Source organism: Falco naumanni, chromosome 5 (genome assembly GCF_017639655.2).
Source record: "Falco naumanni isolate bFalNau1 chromosome 5, bFalNau1.pat, whole genome shotgun sequence".
NCBI lineage: Eukaryota > Metazoa > Chordata > Aves > Falconiformes > Falconidae > Falco > Falco naumanni.
The window spans coordinates 67,470,517-67,488,339 of NC_054058.1; the positions used below are offsets into that span (position 1 = coordinate 67,470,517).

Consider the following 17,823-nt stretch of genomic DNA (forward strand, 5'->3'; position numbering starts at 1 on the left):
GGAAGAGCACATTTTGGCAGGACGAGATCATGGCTAAACACCAATAAAGATTAAAAAGAGGAAAAGGAAAAATACTGTTTTAAGATAGTTTACCTCAGGATGGCTTCCAACTTCAACATAGGTGCAGACTGGATGAAAAGCTCCTGTTCCGCAAGCGTACAAGTGGGTTTGGTTGTAAGCCTTAAGCACCTTGATGAAATTAGCACATTCTCTCTGCAAAGAAAAGGGAGGGAAAAATTCAGTGATTACGACTAATGGGAGCTCTTCCATGTTAGGGATATATGGCTAAATGAACAGGTTTTAAAAGTGTGATCATTTCATGCTGTTTAAAGCTTGTTTACTGCTAAGCATTTAATAAATAGCCTGATTTAGGTTCTAATTTAAATATCTTTGGTTGGCATTTAATTAAGCATCCACCCCTGAAGAAAAGATTACACACAAAAAAAATTTCCTAATTCTTGTCTCAAACATGCTTCATCTTTGTAATTTATGCTATTGCCATGTTTGTAAGACAAAACCCATTTATAGAAATGTGTCAGAACGAAATAATGAAGAAAAATGGACCAACTGTTTGCTTGTATTCAATTAAGTAACAGTTAGGAAAAAGATGGGCCAGATGGAAGGAGTTGATGAAAAACAAATCATTGATATAACATTTCTAACAATAATATGAATGTTGCCTCACCCCCAACTGCCCGTGTTCAGGGGCCAGTTTTACAAGGATGTATACATGTGTACAAAGCTTTAGTGCAATTATTGGCAGCCCCTAGAATATAACTTACAAGACTTGAACTTAACCTTTTCTACCTAAGTAAATTACCCATCGTGAGTCATTCCAGTTCTCAGTGATTAAAAACTTAATAGCAACACTAACAATCCCTAGTACAAACATTATCTGTTATCTGTTAACAAAAATGTCATTATAAATGCCTAATGTTATTAAAATGGAAATGTGTAACCTAATAGTCAAGATGTCAACTTCTTCCATTTATTTCATAGTTTTGTTTTAATCGGGTCTAACCAAATGATGAAAATGCCTGTGAATCAGTCTACTGACACAATTAGAAAAAATGGATTTCAATTAGGAGAATATGAAATAAAATAACCATGTCCAGAAAAGTTTGTGTTTAAAATGAAGGGGACTTTTCTATGCATATTTGATGACTTTTTTTGGTACAGCACTCAGCTGTACCTATCCACGTGGACCAGGGCCCATAGAAACACCACCTGAGCTACCACCTCCAGAGAAATCTCATTAACTGGCATCACTCATCTCTGTAACTTGCTTGCTAATTAAACCAGATACTCTGAAACACAAATTAATGGCTCTGCTAGGAGAATGCATGTGCAATCTGAGGCATGCCTTAGGCCACCACAGGGAAAATCAACGAACTTACACAGATAAAATACTGATTCCCTGCCTTACACAAAGGACTGTACTGAAATGACATCGCTCTTCCAATTTTATTGTTTATCTGCATAACAGATAATGATAATGTATTAAAAGGAGCACCCAGAGAAAAGTATACTGAATCTTACTATGTCCTTGGCTTACTGCTGATAATTTATGTTTTCTTTCCAACTGAGATGGAAGAGAAAACAGAGATAGTTACGGTAATCCAACAGGAAATTGAAAGAAATAGAGATGGATGTTGCTAGGGGTCTCTCTTAATTCTTTCCATTCTGACCTTTCTTAATAAAAACACACACAATTTCTGGTACAGATGTATTCTTCCTCCCACACATACATAAACGTGAACACACATTTATTATATGTATATGTACATGTATCTACGGACTGCTCTTCACTGTCACAGTAGCAGAGTACTAAAGCAAATACCTGGTATAAATTACCAAAATTATAAAGTATATTTCGATATTTTTCTTAATGCTGTTGTCCTTTTTCCTTTTAATAAAAGAAATATGCAAAAAACATGAAAGTGTGTTAGTATTACAATGCTTGCAAGAGTGAAAATGGGCAAACACCACAAATTCATGTGACATTAAATATTAACAAAATTGAAATAGATCCTTTCTTAAATTCTGATATTCTGTGTTACAGACGAGAATCTGACTTCGGCTGTATAATTTGAAACTGACCAATGATCTGTGCATTATTAAATAATTCAGAATTTTCTCATTTAGAGTTGTATCTGGCCAAATTCAATCGCACCACTGTTCAGCAGGACTGTGTTTTGCCCTGTCTGGTTTGATGTACCATAATTTCAGAAATGTCTTTGTGGTCCGCTACTATGCTTTATTAAAGCTTTAAAAAATTGCCTACCTGAAGAACTTGAAATGTTAGAGGCCAGTGGACACATACCTTTGCAAAATGCTGTGAGTACATGAGCTAGACCCACAGCCAGTGTGAATCAACACAGACTGAGCTGATTTCAGAGGAGCTATTCTGATTTACAGCAACGCGCCACCTGTGACTCTATATGCACTTATGCACTTGCTAAATACTGTTCAGCTGCTTATCTGTAATGTACAGCAAGAGGGTATTAGATAGCTAATACTTTAAAGGTGAGGTGGAAAACCCTGCTTAGTTTAGGGACAGAGTCTTTGATTTCTATGGATAGAAATTAAGAAAAATTCATCAGCTTCACTGAATTATTCTAATTTAGCCTATGGGAGTGAGGGGTGGGGGCAATTAACTCTATCATAGCTATATTTGTGCTTGAAGTGTTCGGAATTGAGAGTAGTGTAAATGTGTTAATAGCATTACTCTGGATTTATAATACATTTCCAAAAGCAGATTTGGCTTATTCACCCATGCTTTTAAGCTCTCCTTCATTCCTGTGCAACATATTTTTACCATAGCTGCCTGAGAAAAACACAACCTAGTTAAACAATGAGGAAGGTAAATACCTACAGCAATAAACTTTTGACTCTGACAAATAAATGTACATAACATTTAAAGTTTCTAGTCCAGTTCAGACTGCTTCCCTGTGTTTTATAGCTATATAAAGGAACCATTAAGGTCTATTCAGTAAATTCTCATACACCTATCTAACAGATTAGGTTTCTTTATATATTTTACATGGTTGTAAAAAAATAAATAAAGAGGGGTATTAAACCACAAAAAATGACATCAAAGTAAAGTTACAGTTCTGATTCAAGCCTTTGTCAACTTGGGAAGTTCAAAGTGAAGTTTCTGCCCTGCCTGGGAGAAGGTGTTATTCTCCCTGGAACAATAGCAACAGGCGCATATTTCCATTGCAGACTAATCACATTCCTTCCTCCATCTAATTGTGCTTAAGTATAGCTGCACAGGTACAGCATCACGTGTGAAAATGTTGTGCCCATGCATTTAGTATTCTGAACATAGCAAGAGTTTGCTTTGCAATGATGAATATTAGGTTTTCCTGGGTTTTGTGCCCCGGGGATGAAAAAGCTTCCCATGGACCTGTAATACACAGACTTTAACAGCTTTGAATGGTTTCCTCGGACTCTAAAATTCAGCACACATTTAGGACGAGGCAGATATTCTGATCAGGGGATGTGTGTGTGCATTGAATGCAACATGGGTCTGCCATCACATGAGACCTGGGTGACTGACTCCCATTTTCCCCAATCCTGCTCTCGTGGCAAGGCTCCTACAATGCCATTCAGGCACTGCCAGGGCTCAAACCTGGCAGACAGCTCTGTTGGTCCCGACACCGCTGGCTACATCAACTTGACTACAAAGCAGCTCTCCGACCCCCTTGGCTGGAGGCCTGGAATGACTTGGGTGTCTCTAACTGGGTTTGTCCCACTTGGCAACAGCATCTCCCCCTGTCAGACCCCTGGCCCAGCGCTATATTGTTAGTGTGAAGGTCTCTGTCGGCAGAACGAGGCATTTCACTACATAATCTCAGAGAATAAGGCACTGGAAAGGAGACAAAGATGACAAAGGAAATGCAGTATCTTGGTAAAATACAGCAGACGGCAGAAAATATCCACCGGAGGAGGAGGAAGTAACCCGAAGCCAGAATCTGTAAGGAACAAATTGTCAGGGGATTCAAACACTCTGTCTGCGTGGGAGTCCATCCAGCCCCTCCGTACCTTTGTATCCATCTTCATGTTCCCCAGGAAATTGATGTTGTTTAAAGGGAACGTATTCTGGACATATCCACACCCTTTGGATAATGCTTTTTATCAAGTACAATAGCGACAGGAAGAAAACTGGACTCTAAAAAAATTGTTTTCCAGGTGGAAATCAGGGTAGGGTTTTTTTTCATATGTGAAAGCAGAGCGGTGTGGGAGTTTACTTTCAGCCCAGTAATGTGAATGAAAATGAATGCAAGGTTTGCAAAGTTCTCTGTAGGCAGGAAAGTATTACTTGGATGAGTTATGAAAACAAATCTTAAAGAAGAGGAGCACTGGAATCACTGTAGCTAATCATTATAAATTCTTCCACCTCATAATCCTGTTTATTATAATGGGCAGCTTAATATCAAGAAACTTTTCTTGTCTACATAAAGCTAAACACTGGTTTATGCCCTAAAGCTTGAGTTTATATATACGTACATAAAGTAGAAAGCATAAGTGATTGCACACGGTACAGAATGATTGAGGTAGATATTCAAATAGAAAATTAGGTACATCATGTGGGAGTTACTGCAGTCCTTAAAACCCCCATTCATTTATCTTGCCTACCCCTGGAGAGGATTAATCTTCATTTATATTTCAATAAATGGTATAAGGTTTCCCCAGGAGCTGTAGGTTCTGCCTTTGGCCTTGTACAGAAGTACCTCTGTCTTCAAATCCAAGCAGCTAAGCCGCTACATCATGTCCAAGACCTTTTAGCATAGCCAGTGAGGTCTTTCTCTCTCTGCCCTGACAGAGGGAACTTCTTTAGATAGCTACTTTTTAAATGTTTTTACAGGGCAACTGCTGGATCTGCTTCTGCAAACAGTCCTGTGATGGCACGATTGGCAATATCCTCCAAAGCACAGCTGAAGAAATGGCTCATGCCCAGTCCCGGCTCTGCCACGTGCCATAGCTGAAGCACACCCCAAATGTGGGGCACAATCCAGTCTCTTTCTCTGCTTGAGGGAATATGGACCGTATCCCTCACTGAAGACCAAGCAGATACTCCAGGCTTTCCCAGGGCTAGTTTGGCATGTAAGGACACAAGGACTCCAAGTGAAGCCGTTCTACCTTGTGTCCAGGAGTTAAAGGTTCATGTGGTCACCAAGGAGTTAAAGGCTCATGTGGTCACCAGGCAGGACCACTGCCCCAGAAGTTTGCTGGGCATTCCTGAGAGAGAAATAGGTTTTAACTTCAGGTATGCTATGGACATTTACACTTCCTCTAAACTTGTCTGAGGAGGTTATGGGATTCGGACCCCCAGCTCCATATTGACAGTTTATTGAAAGTGGCTAAAACCATTTGCATCATACTGCAGTAACACAGCCAAAGCACCAACCCCACCGCACATTCTGCTCTGCTGAACTCCTACTTGTAGAACAAGATGAGAAATTATTAGACTGTCACTTACATTCAGAGTGTGAATTAAAGTCAAAGAGGTCCAATGTGTCTGGACAGAGATACGCTGAGCACATATATACACATATAATGTGTGTGCACATATATATAATGTATACATCATATATCAAATACACACATATAATGTATATATATAATATGTGTATAATGTATATATACATAGTATAAATACATTATATACTATGTATAAGGGCAGAGGGCCTGTCTTGAAAGGAAGATAAAGTATTAATTAAGTTTTCCAGAAGGGCACCCACTATATGAAGATCAATGTCTGACTTCCTAACCAAACACACACATTTATTTTTTAAGAGTTTTCTAATATTTATATACCAAATTGATAGAAGGGCTTATGCAGAGAGAGATTAGCCTGAAAAAATAAATTACAAAGAAAATGTTGTAAACTAAAAGCATAGGAGCCAAAAAACAAACACTACAGATATGTAACACTGATTAGTCTGTGTTATGCAGACTTTTCCCGGACAGTTACAAAAATAAAGTCCATCCATCTGTCAAAACATCTGCTCCGTGTATTAAAATTAAAACAGAATTTAGCTGGTTTTTATGAGTTTCCAGTAATTATCACTCCTCCAGAAGCCTGGAACTTACAGCCTTCGATCTGGATTACTGATGCAGCAAAGAGTTTTTAATAAAAGGGTAAGTCCCTGTGACCAACTAATATCCAGATTTTTCTCCTTATTTTAAGAAAGCTGGTTTTTCTTTTTTTTTTTTTAACCAACATTGATATCCATACTGCTTCTCAGATATTACAGCAAATGCAAATGGGCAGATTATGCAGGGCAATAAGTAGAAGGCTAACTAATCCATTACAGTATCATTAACTTCAACAGTTTTCTGCCAATTTAATCCTGATAAGGATCAGACCCTGTAATACGTTCTCCCTTTATTTCAGCCTTCTCACATAGCCAAGTGATTAAAATATCAGAAGGTTTTGTCTAAACTGGATGGACAAGGGGATTTAAAGCTATCGTCTAACAGCTGGATGAACTAAATAAATATGTGCTTTTTCTTTCAAATCAGAATGGATGGACAGTTTCCATATAAAGTTGCATGCATGAGTTTAATTAATATGTTTAGGTTGGGGTTGGTGGGTTTTTGTTGTTTTTTTTTCTTTTTTTCTTCTTCTTCTTCTTCTTCTGCCCAATTACTTGAATTCTCAAATGACGAGGTCAGGGATATCCATGGAGAGTAAGTAATCCCTGATATTACTGCTGTCATTCAAATTTATCACACTGCTGAAAGATGTTCCAGACTTATCAGGCAGCCTTTTAACTTCTCTTTTTTGCTAGTGGGCTACTATCAGCTGCAATCAGTTCAGTCTGTATTGGCTAGGTATCCTTCTCAGCAGCACTGTTTCAAGGAAAATACTTCTGGCGTGTTAGCACAATAAGCACATGTGTGATTGCCATGGATTCTCAGCTAGATCCAGCAAACACTTTAGCATGTCAGTAAGCGTGTACAAGAAAATCCTGTTCAGGGTGAGCTCTACACGGCAAGTGCTTTCACAGCTCTTGCTGCTTGTCTGCAAGTTTTTGTGAAATGCAGTAACATTACTTAAATATTATTACTGTTTCCCTCTTTCTATTACAGTAACACTTAGAAAAATACTGGTGAAAGAGCACAATCTGCCTAAACAGGCCCAGAACACACAGGGAGCAAAGCAAATGATTCCAGTCCTGTTAAAATGCAATGATCTTTTAAAATTTTATTTTATCAGGACAAGCTAGTTGGCAAGGCTGCTGCAAAGCTGTTGTGCTAAGTGCTGCATTGGCAGCAACGGGACAGTCCCCGAGTACTAGAAACTGTGTACCAGCCCTGGTGGGTGGGGAAATGGTGCCTGGCACCTGTACTTGATGAGATAACCTTCTAGCTGAACCTGTACAGGCAGGTGCATCATTTTAGAGCGGGGGAGGCCAGATGACATGAAAATATTTGCAGACTGCGTTTTATTCCTGTGCGCCCCTTGCAATATGGATCAATAACATAATTTCCGTCCCTGTTCTGTCATTGTTTTACCTTGCAATTAGCAGGATCAATGTTTTAGAGTCCTACCCTCTGAAAAAGAACCAGTCTGCAGTGCTGGGTGAAGTCAGTTGAGCAGCTCAGGTGTTGGGGTCTGTGTTACAGAAAGGGCTCTCTATTAACTTAGTTCTTGGGGATTATGTCCCCATTAGTCAAAGCCCTATAAGCAGTGTGTGTGCATACACAAATCCAATATAAACCTACAGTATGCAGAGGTAAACAAAATATCTGGTCTCTTTTATAAAACTATGTTATTTTGTGGACTGAATTCTAATTGTACTTGTCTTCCCATCTCAGAGCTTTGAAAATGCTGACAGATCCCCAGATTCAGTGGCCCTTCTATTGGATCGTGATCTGGAGGGCTTGACCTTTCTGGAGACGGCAGAAATGACACTACTCTTATGCATGGTGACCGCTGCCAACGTTGCAGAGGAACCATTGATTAATTCCATATCTAGATTTGCCTCTGCTGTCAAGATGTGCCCTGAGTAGTTTCAGGTGCTGATGAGGGTTGATAAGACATTTTCAGTTCCCTGGTACAGCTTACTGTACTTCCAGTTATCTTTCCAATTCAGTCATGCCTGTTACCTCTCTGATTTTTTGATATGACAAGAGTTCATGAGAATATTTAAAACGTATAATTTACTCAAGTTGCAGGATGTCTGCATGAATTCAAACCTTTAAAGCACCAAGACCAGAAAAAAGAAGCCAGCTAACAAAGCATATGATAAAAAAAAAAAGCCACTGAAAAAAGCAGATATATCCTGATTCCTTCAAGCCACAAAACCGCACGCCACATTAGCAAACAGCTGTATTGTCAGCACGCTTGCACAGCAGATGGAAAGCTCTTCTGGTTTTTCCTTTATGTTAGTGAGCACGAAACACAAAATGTCTCCCTGCCTGTCTACCCACCTACTCGCAAATCTGGTAGTCACTACTGGTACTTGGTCATTTGACCCAGAGTTTACCACTAAGGCTAAGCATGGAGGTAGCTCAGCCAGGCAGAATACTCCCTAGGGTCTGTCCTCAAAACAGTCTTCAGCCAGAAACCATTAGGAGAAGTCATTAGAAGCCATGCTTTAAAGATGCCTCCCTTGACTGACCAGGCTAAACACATCAGTCCTTCAGATCTCCATCGTCAGCGCTCACCATCTGACTTAGTCGTCTTGGGAAGTAAAATTTCTCCCATTTTTTCCACATCAAGTATATTCAAATTACAAGACGTGTTTCCAGTCCTTACATCTGCATTCAGCAGATGCAGATAGTAATTGCTCTGGACCTGTGAACAGCTAGAGGGATGCCAAGAAAAGGCTGTAGCACTACATACCTGATCTAATGACCATTTCATATTTTTATACACCAGGTTAATGCATAGCTAACAAGACAGAACAAAATCTTTTGTGGGTGCAGTCTGGCACACAAGTGGGTTTTCAGGGTTTTGCAGCCTGATCACTGTATACTAAACCTTTCCATGAGTGTTAGCAAGTTTCCTTTATTTTCAGTTGTTTTTTCTTTCAGTAGCGTGCCCTTTCTACAGCACAGAATGAATTTATTTAAGGAACAGAAGAGTATTTCAGGAATAACTCACGGCATTGGGAAGCTTTGAGGTGAAGCGGAAGCCAGTACTTTTCTGACCATAACTTTAAAACAGAATTGGTTTTGCTATGTAAACCTGCCCCACATTGTGGGCATGGCTTTATTAGCAAAGAAATGAACAATACTGTCCGGTTTCAGCTTAAGCAGTCTCACTGAGCCCAGCAGCAATTTAAGTTGCAGCCGCAGCAAATCTAAAGAGTCACTCTCATCTCTCCTATCTGGGTGGGGTAATCACCTGTCTCCTGGAGAAATCAGATTACACCCCGCCTTTCCGAGTAGGTTCAGCACCTGCTAATGGGGTGGAGTATTTCAGACAAACAGGTTGTCAAGCCTGTTATAGGCATATAAAGCACTTCGGCTCCATACCAATCAGTTTGCCTTTATTCAGCATGCTACAAGGCATATCCCGTAAGGACTTCCGCTCACCGCCACCTCGGAAAAATGCACTCAAAACTTCTGTGTTGAAAGTGAATGCAAAACCATGAAGCGCTGAAAGGAAGAAAAAGACTGTAACACCTTTAAGAGGGAGTTGCTTAGCCATATGTGTGCCTCTAAATAAGCGCACTCTGTAAGACGGATTATGGAGTTACATGTGCCTTACTGTGGGAATCCAGAAATTTGTGTGTGGATATTGAACTATTTTGACACCACAGAGAGATACTGAGCAGTGAAACCTTATGTGACAGAAGTTTCAAATGCCCATTCAGACAAAATTTGGCACCAAAGTGAAATTGTTGAAACGAGTTTGCTGAGCAGTTTTGGGGGTTGGGTTGGTGTTAGATTTTTTTTTTTCTTTGTTGGTTTGGGGGGGGGGTTGTTGTTTGTTTTTGTGGTTTTGGTTGTTTTATATATATATGTATGTATGTATGTATGTATATGTATACACTCATGATACATGTAAACCAACCAAAAGTTTTGGAAGACACTAATCAGGAGGGAATTATTGAAGGGAAAAAAAGATCAATAGATGATTTGATCCAACACAAATCCCATCAATCACTCAGAAAAAGAAAAGAAAGCCAACAAAAGCAAGAGGGAAAGATACAGACTCACTCTTTATTTACTGTTCTTAACTTTTCTTGTTCCATCATCTTCAGAATACAACACTTTCTCTGCACTGAAAAGGTTTCTTTAAAGATCTTCTGTTGACATGAAGGTGTGGCAACTGAACAAAGCATTAGCTTTGACATAGGAAATAATTGCGTATCATTTCCTAGGTTATTTAAAGAACTTTCCCTTTAGTTCATTTACTTATTACAAAAGCAAAAAGACAATATTTTAGACTTGTGTGCAGCAGGGAGGAGTTTAGTAAGACCTATATTTGGTGTATGTTAAGTCACAGGACCACAGGAAAAAAAAAATCAGTTCTGGACTAATGTAATAGAGACATAGTGACCATATCTTGAGTATAGAGAAACTGTGATACGTGATCTTTCAGAGCAGACCTACCTTTAATTTTTAAACTATCCTTTCTTTTATTAAAGCAACAGAAAATCCCCAAAATAAACCAACCAAACAACCAAACAAAAAAACCCAGTCTGTTTGCTAAAATAGAATGTGAAGCAAATTCAGGGAAAAAAAAAAAAAAAAAAAAAAGAGACGTGACTGGCGCCAAAGGAAAGGCTTTTCTCTAACTTCATGAGCTTCAGTCTGAAGCCCTGAAAGGAAACAAGGACTAAACATATTGATCATTTTTACTAGTTGTCCAGTTAATGTATTTCTTTGGAAAGAAATGTACAAAGAACACATTTACTCTGTCCACCCTGGGATGCAATAAATCACAACAAGGAATTACCCAACATAAATTTGAAATAGCAACAGCTGGTAACTCAGCTGTAAATAAAAGTAATTCTCAGACTTTGCCAAGGCCAAACAAGGGCTCATGAGGACACCTATTGATAGAACATTAAGCCCCATAACTTTGGGAATTATTTTTCCTCATTTCTCCTTTACTTCCCCTTTACTAACTCTGTGACTTTGCATTTCAAAATATAAAAGAAAGGAAACATTTCTGCAAGACTGCATTAAATCTGCTGAATATTAAGTTTTCTTCAGAAGCAAATTTCTGTAGTCACACCTATAAACAGAAATAAGCCCAAAATTGGAAAATTAGCTTTCTCCTTGAACTGTATCAATTTGTTCCCCACACTGAAAGACTCAAATGAATTCCCATGATACATAAGTGGGTAAAATATGAAAATATGAACAACCGCCAACTTTGTTCTTCCTCTATATAAGTACACAAGTTATGACCTTAGAGTAACTGATTTGCCTTGGTCAGTTCATATAAAGAAATATATGCAAATGCCTAAATGAACACAAGCTGTAGGATCAACATCTGAACCCAGAGTCATAAATGAAACTTTATGCTGGTGGGTGTGTTGTGGGGGTCCATCCAAGAACTGGAGCTACCACAACGAGAATTTCCCTGGGGGTGGAATTCTGTTTGAGCGCTCCACGGAACTTTGAAAGACTCCAGTGTAACATACATATGTATGTATGTATGTATTTATTTTAATTATTTATTTTTTTTGCTAAGCTCAGTTCACCTCTAAGTGAGGGGTTGTAGGGTTTTTTTCATCCCACACCCCCCATCAACCCCACCCCAACCCCACCTTTCTCTTTTGTTTGTAGTCTACGCAATGCAGTTTTATGCCGCAGCAATATTAAAGCAGCACACTACTTACAAAAAGTCTCACTCACCACCCCAACGGTAAGAAATGCTTTGGTAGGAAATCATGCCCACATTAAAGATTGTGGATGAGACTGAGTAGTGAGCCGCTTTCAAGCTAAGGAACTCAGCATACTAACTGGGGCAGCTGATGGAGTTGAAAGGCGTATGCAGTGGCAGTATTTGTCTTACAAATGGCTCAAAAGTCACATTTCTTCTTGTAGTAGGTAATACCGACAGTAAGTTCTGTCCCTAACTCAGTGGGGGTCCATTGGTTTGGATTTTTGCTCACTCTACCCCTCCCTATTCCCAGAGGACATTCACCTTTCACTTTTCCCCAGGCTGGATCAGGGTCCTGAGCCTTTAGGCTCTGTCCAAGGATTTCAGTGCTGTGCTGGAGACAGGGAGCCAGAAAGAAAATGGGGATGGCAGTGAGGGGTGGTGGATGGAAAGCTGGGAATCTGGCTGTAGATATCCTCCAAAGGAAGAACCCTGGCACAAAGGGATGAGCTTCTCTTTGGCACACCCAAAGGGCCAGGCGTAATTGAACCAGAAAAATTGTGCTTGTCAGATGAATTTAGAAGCCAGCTTTCTAGATCCAGCCAGCATTGTATATTTAGTTTTCAGATTCCCTCTTCAGATCTTTGTTTACAATAACAGATGAAAAGAATTACTTTTACTTTCTGCCTCCGTGGTCTTCTATTTCCCCTAAGGCAACAACAATAATAAAATTAGTTAAAGGGAATAGTACTCATTTATTGCCAACTTTGTTTTTCCAAAGTATCACCAGATATGGCTGAAGGACACTTTCTAAGTTACGTATCTTTTTTTTTTTTTTTTCTCTTTTCCTTTTTCATCTTTCTTTCCAGATGAAATCATTGCACACTGATGGATCTATAAGCCTATGGAATTACTAATCTTCCTGTGATTTAGGGAAGGGCTGGAAAACTTTAAAGGAAGCATAAACCAAGATGGCATACAAACATTTTGGCTTAAATTAAGTATTATCATAACAAATGACATGGTGAATTAATTTACAACCATGTGATTCTACCTGCATGAACCATAAACTCAACAATAAAGTGCCAGCCACATTTAAATACAAAGAAGCACATGCAGAATATAGCTCTATCATGTGTAGCATAGAGTCTTGCCGCTTTTTCACTGGGAACAGCTTTCTGATCTAAAGTGATTCCAAATTACTACCAAGAGAACTATCAAGTATAAAAAAGTCAGTCACAGTTGAATTCAGGTAAGAGTTAATAACTAGGTAAAACATAATGACAATTAAATAGCCCAAGTAGAAGTCTGTTGCCTATAAATTATAATACAGTCAGTGCTAATGCACACACAATCGGGCTGATACACTTTAGCTGTTAAGGGAAATGACACGAAAGTGTGATTCTCTATATGGACCTTCTTGTTCACGTGACAGAGAATATGTAGAAGTTCGCTGGGCACCATGTAAAAGTACTTGCTACTCTTTGTGTCTGTTTGTATATCAACATTCATTTCTCACCCGACACATCCAGGGAGAAGCAAGTTTCATACAGCATGCAAAGTGCATATAAGTATCCGTCATCACATAGCTTGTCCTATGTAACTTTGTTAGAGTACCCATTGAAATTTTAAAGATTTACACATGTCAAGGCCAGAAGAGACCATTTCAACAGTTTAATTTAAGCTGGGATCTTTACAAGCAGCTAAATAAATTAGAAATCACACTTGAAAATCACACTTGAAAACAACTTCCTAAGGTGCCCTTCAGGAACACATCTTTAAAGCTTTCAAGTTGTAGAAATCTATCATACCCTTTGACAGGGGTTTCTCTGATCAATTGTGTACCACATGAACTACTGCTATGCTGCCTCAGCCAAACCTAGTGCAGAGCTGTATCGACTAAACAGCAGCCAAAACTTTTAAACCAACAGTAAATTAATAGTTTAAGGACTAGATTAGCTTTCCAGTCAAGAAGCTACCCCTACCATAGCCCTACCTGCAAAACTAACTAGTGTTTCTGGTAACTTTTGCAAATCACCCAAGCTTTGCTTTGCTGGTTTATGACATCCCAGGAATATCAGAGTGGAATTGTAGCAACCTTTTTTTTTTTTTTTTTCTTTTTTTTCTCAGTTACCTATTATTTAACCCATATGTAATACAGAGGTTGCCATATGTTTCTGCTGGGTCCCAGGTGCCTGTGGGATCTTAAAACCAAAATATTGAGGCTCACTAGTGAGGGATATGACTAGCAGCATGTCTGTACTGGAAGTTCAGTATAAAAGCTGAGAAGTATTCTGAAAAGACTTGTCTTCTTTGATTATTACAAAGGTCTGGTCAGGAATCGTGAGAAATATTCACAGGACTTAGAGCAACCAGAATAGATCAAATAAGAGACTGAAGTCCAGAATAGCAAGAAATCCTCACAGAATTGCTCTTTTAGATGGATTATGTAATCAAATATCTTCTTTGTTATTTATAGTCTTTAATTTTTCACGAACAATGTTACTTTGGTTCTTGTGATACTCTATACTGAGGAAATGGAAATATATTGTAATATTAGGTACTTACTATAATATTAGGGATTATAATTACAATTTTATTGGGAAAAAAAATCTATATTTTGTGGGAAAGCATAGCAGTTAACTTCTATCAGAGAGTCCCGCTGTAAGTATTGCATAGCCAGGGAAGTCCCTCAGCCTCTTTTCTAAGCTTTCCCATATTAAAAAAAAAAAGAAAAAAAGATCCAAAGCATACTTTAAAACATTTGTCTATCTATACAGTGAGCAAAGCTTAACTAATTGACATATACTAAGCATTTTAAGAAACAGAAATGAAAATGACTGCTCAAGGAACGCAGGGATGTCAGGAGAGTGGGTCCAGCCCAGGATGGCTGCGCTCTGCCAGACCCTGCGAGGGCTGTCCCCAGCTCCAAACCCACCACGCTGAGATGGGCATGACTGACAGCGTCAGTATCAGGAATCCCTCTGAAGGAGTGCAAACAACAGTAAATTACCACTGATAATTATGAGAGGAAATCTCGGAGGTCATAGTTGAGGTTAGCAGCAGGGCAGAGCTGGGGTTAGGCTTGCGCTGCAGCTGCTGCAGTGCACCTGGCCTATTAGTGGGGACTTGCATTTTCAGCACTGACTTCCCCGGGAGATCAATAATTTAAAAAAAGTGATTTTTTTTTTTTTTTTAAAAAAAGGCCTCAATGCAGAAGTATAGACTGTCATGCAGAAAGTTTTGAACCGTCACAAGTGAGGAGTATCTAATATCTTAGCAGCGGTACATGCTGAAAGCAATATTAAATCAAGCGTGGTTTATACGCCACACTATTTGTCCTCTATTTCTCTTGTTCCCTCTAATGAGAGTCTGTTGAGTTATTTTTATGGCCTTTATATTTCCCACTCCCAAGGTACTGACAATAGCTTTAAGTAATAAATGAGGGAGGAATAAGTTTCTTAAATGATCCATAATCTTCATCTATAATTACAGTTAAGGCAGTTACATTGAATATTTCATAAGGCACTGTTTCATGGCAAGAATAGGTAGCTGTAAATATTTAAAGGTGATGACCAGAACACACCAAATATATATTCCATCTTTCCAGTTGCCTACGAAAACTGGACACACGTCACATAAAACCTGTACATTTTTCGTAATTTTTTTTATTGTCTTACCTACACTTGTAGAGCTCTCTAAAAATTTTAAAAAAGAAAGCAAAACCACCCCCAACAACCCATATATGTGAAAAAATATTTCTGAAAACCAATTATCTGATTTTAGCCACATTTTGCTATACTACTGTTACCCTCAGTTTGGGCTGCACTGTATCCTGAGCTCTCTGCTCCTGTTCTGGCTTACACTTTTCCACCAGCTCATGGAAGTGCTGCTTCTAATGCACACACAACGGATCAGAGCATGCAGCTAATGTGCAAGGGGCACACGCTGCACTGGAGTGTGGTACAGGCTTCACCTTTCATCCAGATCAGCAGGTATAGCTGTCCCAATATCACAGGAAGCAAAAGAATCAAGGTGAATAAAATAGTTGCAGCACAAATAGTCCTCTCAAGCTTACCACAGTCAGAGGACGGGGACCTGAACTTCCCAGCTCACTCCAGAATAATAGTGTCTCTCTATTTACAATGAAGGGGTTGGAATCAGCCTAGCACAATGTATAAAACATACTCTTCCTTACTGTTGTGATTTTCTAAAAAGATTCATTACAAAATAAAAGAGTACATAATAAAGTACAAAATAAAAGAGTGAATCTTTTATTAATTTTCTAGGTTTCAACCCCAGCTATAAAAATATCTACTTAATATCATAATAGTATAAAATCAAGTTGCAAGGTTAGTTAATTTGCCTGGACATTTACCACTAGCCTTTTTTTTTTTTTAAACTTGAATATCAGATATTCTAGTTCTCACCTTGCAAAGCACTCCTGAAAATCATTTGTGAACAAAAAGATGGATTAATAGAAATGTATTATTTATGTGTAATGAGAAAGCCCAAGTATCTGTCCTTTCACATATGTAGCTTAGCCCATACTTCTTATTTTTTACTTAATCCACCTCTACTGTTCGCAAATGGCTTTTTATGAAGACAACTGTCCTCTATGGCCTAAGCAAAAAACGATGAAACTGGTTTTATCATGACCTAGGAAATTATTCAAATGAAGCTCTCTAGAGACATATGGTTGGCATTATGAATATTTTACAGAATCATCTCTGAAAATCAGGCCAATAGCATATACACATGGGGCCAAGTTCCACTCTCAGTTATACCTTGGCAACATCACTGATTTCCCATTTGGCTACGCTATGCAAGTATTTGTTTGGCTTACTGCATGCATGTATTTTTTATCTTGTTTTCCCTTCTTCAGCCCTGCCTTCCCATTTCCCATATTGTACTTAAGAAGTTATCATCAGTGTGGAATGATTACTATTTGGGGGCTGCTGGCTGTGTCTCTCCTACTTCATAAACACGGAATAAGATGTACACAGGAACGAGGGAAAATGTACAGAAAATTATATCTAATGCAATAGTGTCTTTCCTGAGGCACTGCAACGGATGCAGAATGTTAAAACCACTTTGACTTCAACTTTGACTTCAGTCTTGCTATGAACTCCATGCAGGAAAAAGGCTCAGGGAAACCCACTGACTCCACTGAGATGCCAGAAAGAGAAAGCATTTCTTGGGACTCACTGTAGGACTGGGAACGGGAGCAGGGCAAAAATAGGTTGAAATATGATGTATCCTAAGATCAGGAGACAAGTATACAAGGGTTACTATTTCTCATTCTGATGTTTCTCCTCCCTTCTCTTGTAAATAAATGCTATTTCCTTTGCATGATTTCCATTTATAAATTTAGAACCTTGGTCACAAAGACAAAATTTAATTATTTTGAATAAGAAGGCTGAGATAACTCAAGACTGACTTATGATCAAATGTGTGACCTTACAGAGGAGGAAAAATTATTCAAGAATTAGCACAATAAGACATAATAAAATATTTACAATTTTTTATAAAATAAAAATATACTAAAAAGATTTGTACTTACCAGAATATCTTTTCCAGCCCACTTGCACTCATCCCTTCGGGAATGAGATACAGGCCAAACAATCTAAAGACACAGAACAAAAATCACGTTGTGTTATTTCATGCTTCCATAATCACAAATTGCAGGCCAAATGCTACAGTGTGCCTTTACCCAGTTTCTCTTTTCCCCACTCTTGTCGTTATTTCCTTTTCTTCCATAAACTCTGATGACAAATAAATGAAACAATAGGAGCAAAATAGAGATATTAGGAATCACAGTAAAAACAATCTTGAAATATAGTCTGTCTTGTGATTCTCAGCAGTGAATCTCGGATACCAACAATAACAGGGCTGACTCTTCATTAAGTGAGTGTTCTTTTACTGTTTTTAATCTGATGTAATGGAACGGGGACTGAGAGCAAAAAATTGGAGATCCTTACTAACAATAAGTCGGGTCTATGGGAAATGCGATCTCATGTTAG

General features: G+C 38.6%; 1 protein-coding gene across 1 annotated transcript in view; it reads right to left on the reverse strand.

The window, feature by feature from the left end:
• SEMA3A (semaphorin 3A) overlaps positions 1–17,823 on the reverse strand; it is a 170,225-nt gene that overhangs the window by 101,079 nt on the left and 51,323 nt on the right. Inside the window, exons 3-4 of the mRNA XM_040596451.1 lie at positions 17,364–17,426; positions 94–213 (exon numbers count right to left, since the gene is read on the reverse strand). Coding sequence (XP_040452385.1) covers positions 94–213; positions 17,364–17,426 — 183 coding nt within the window. The remainder of the gene's footprint in view (positions 1–93; positions 214–17,363; positions 17,427–17,823) is intronic.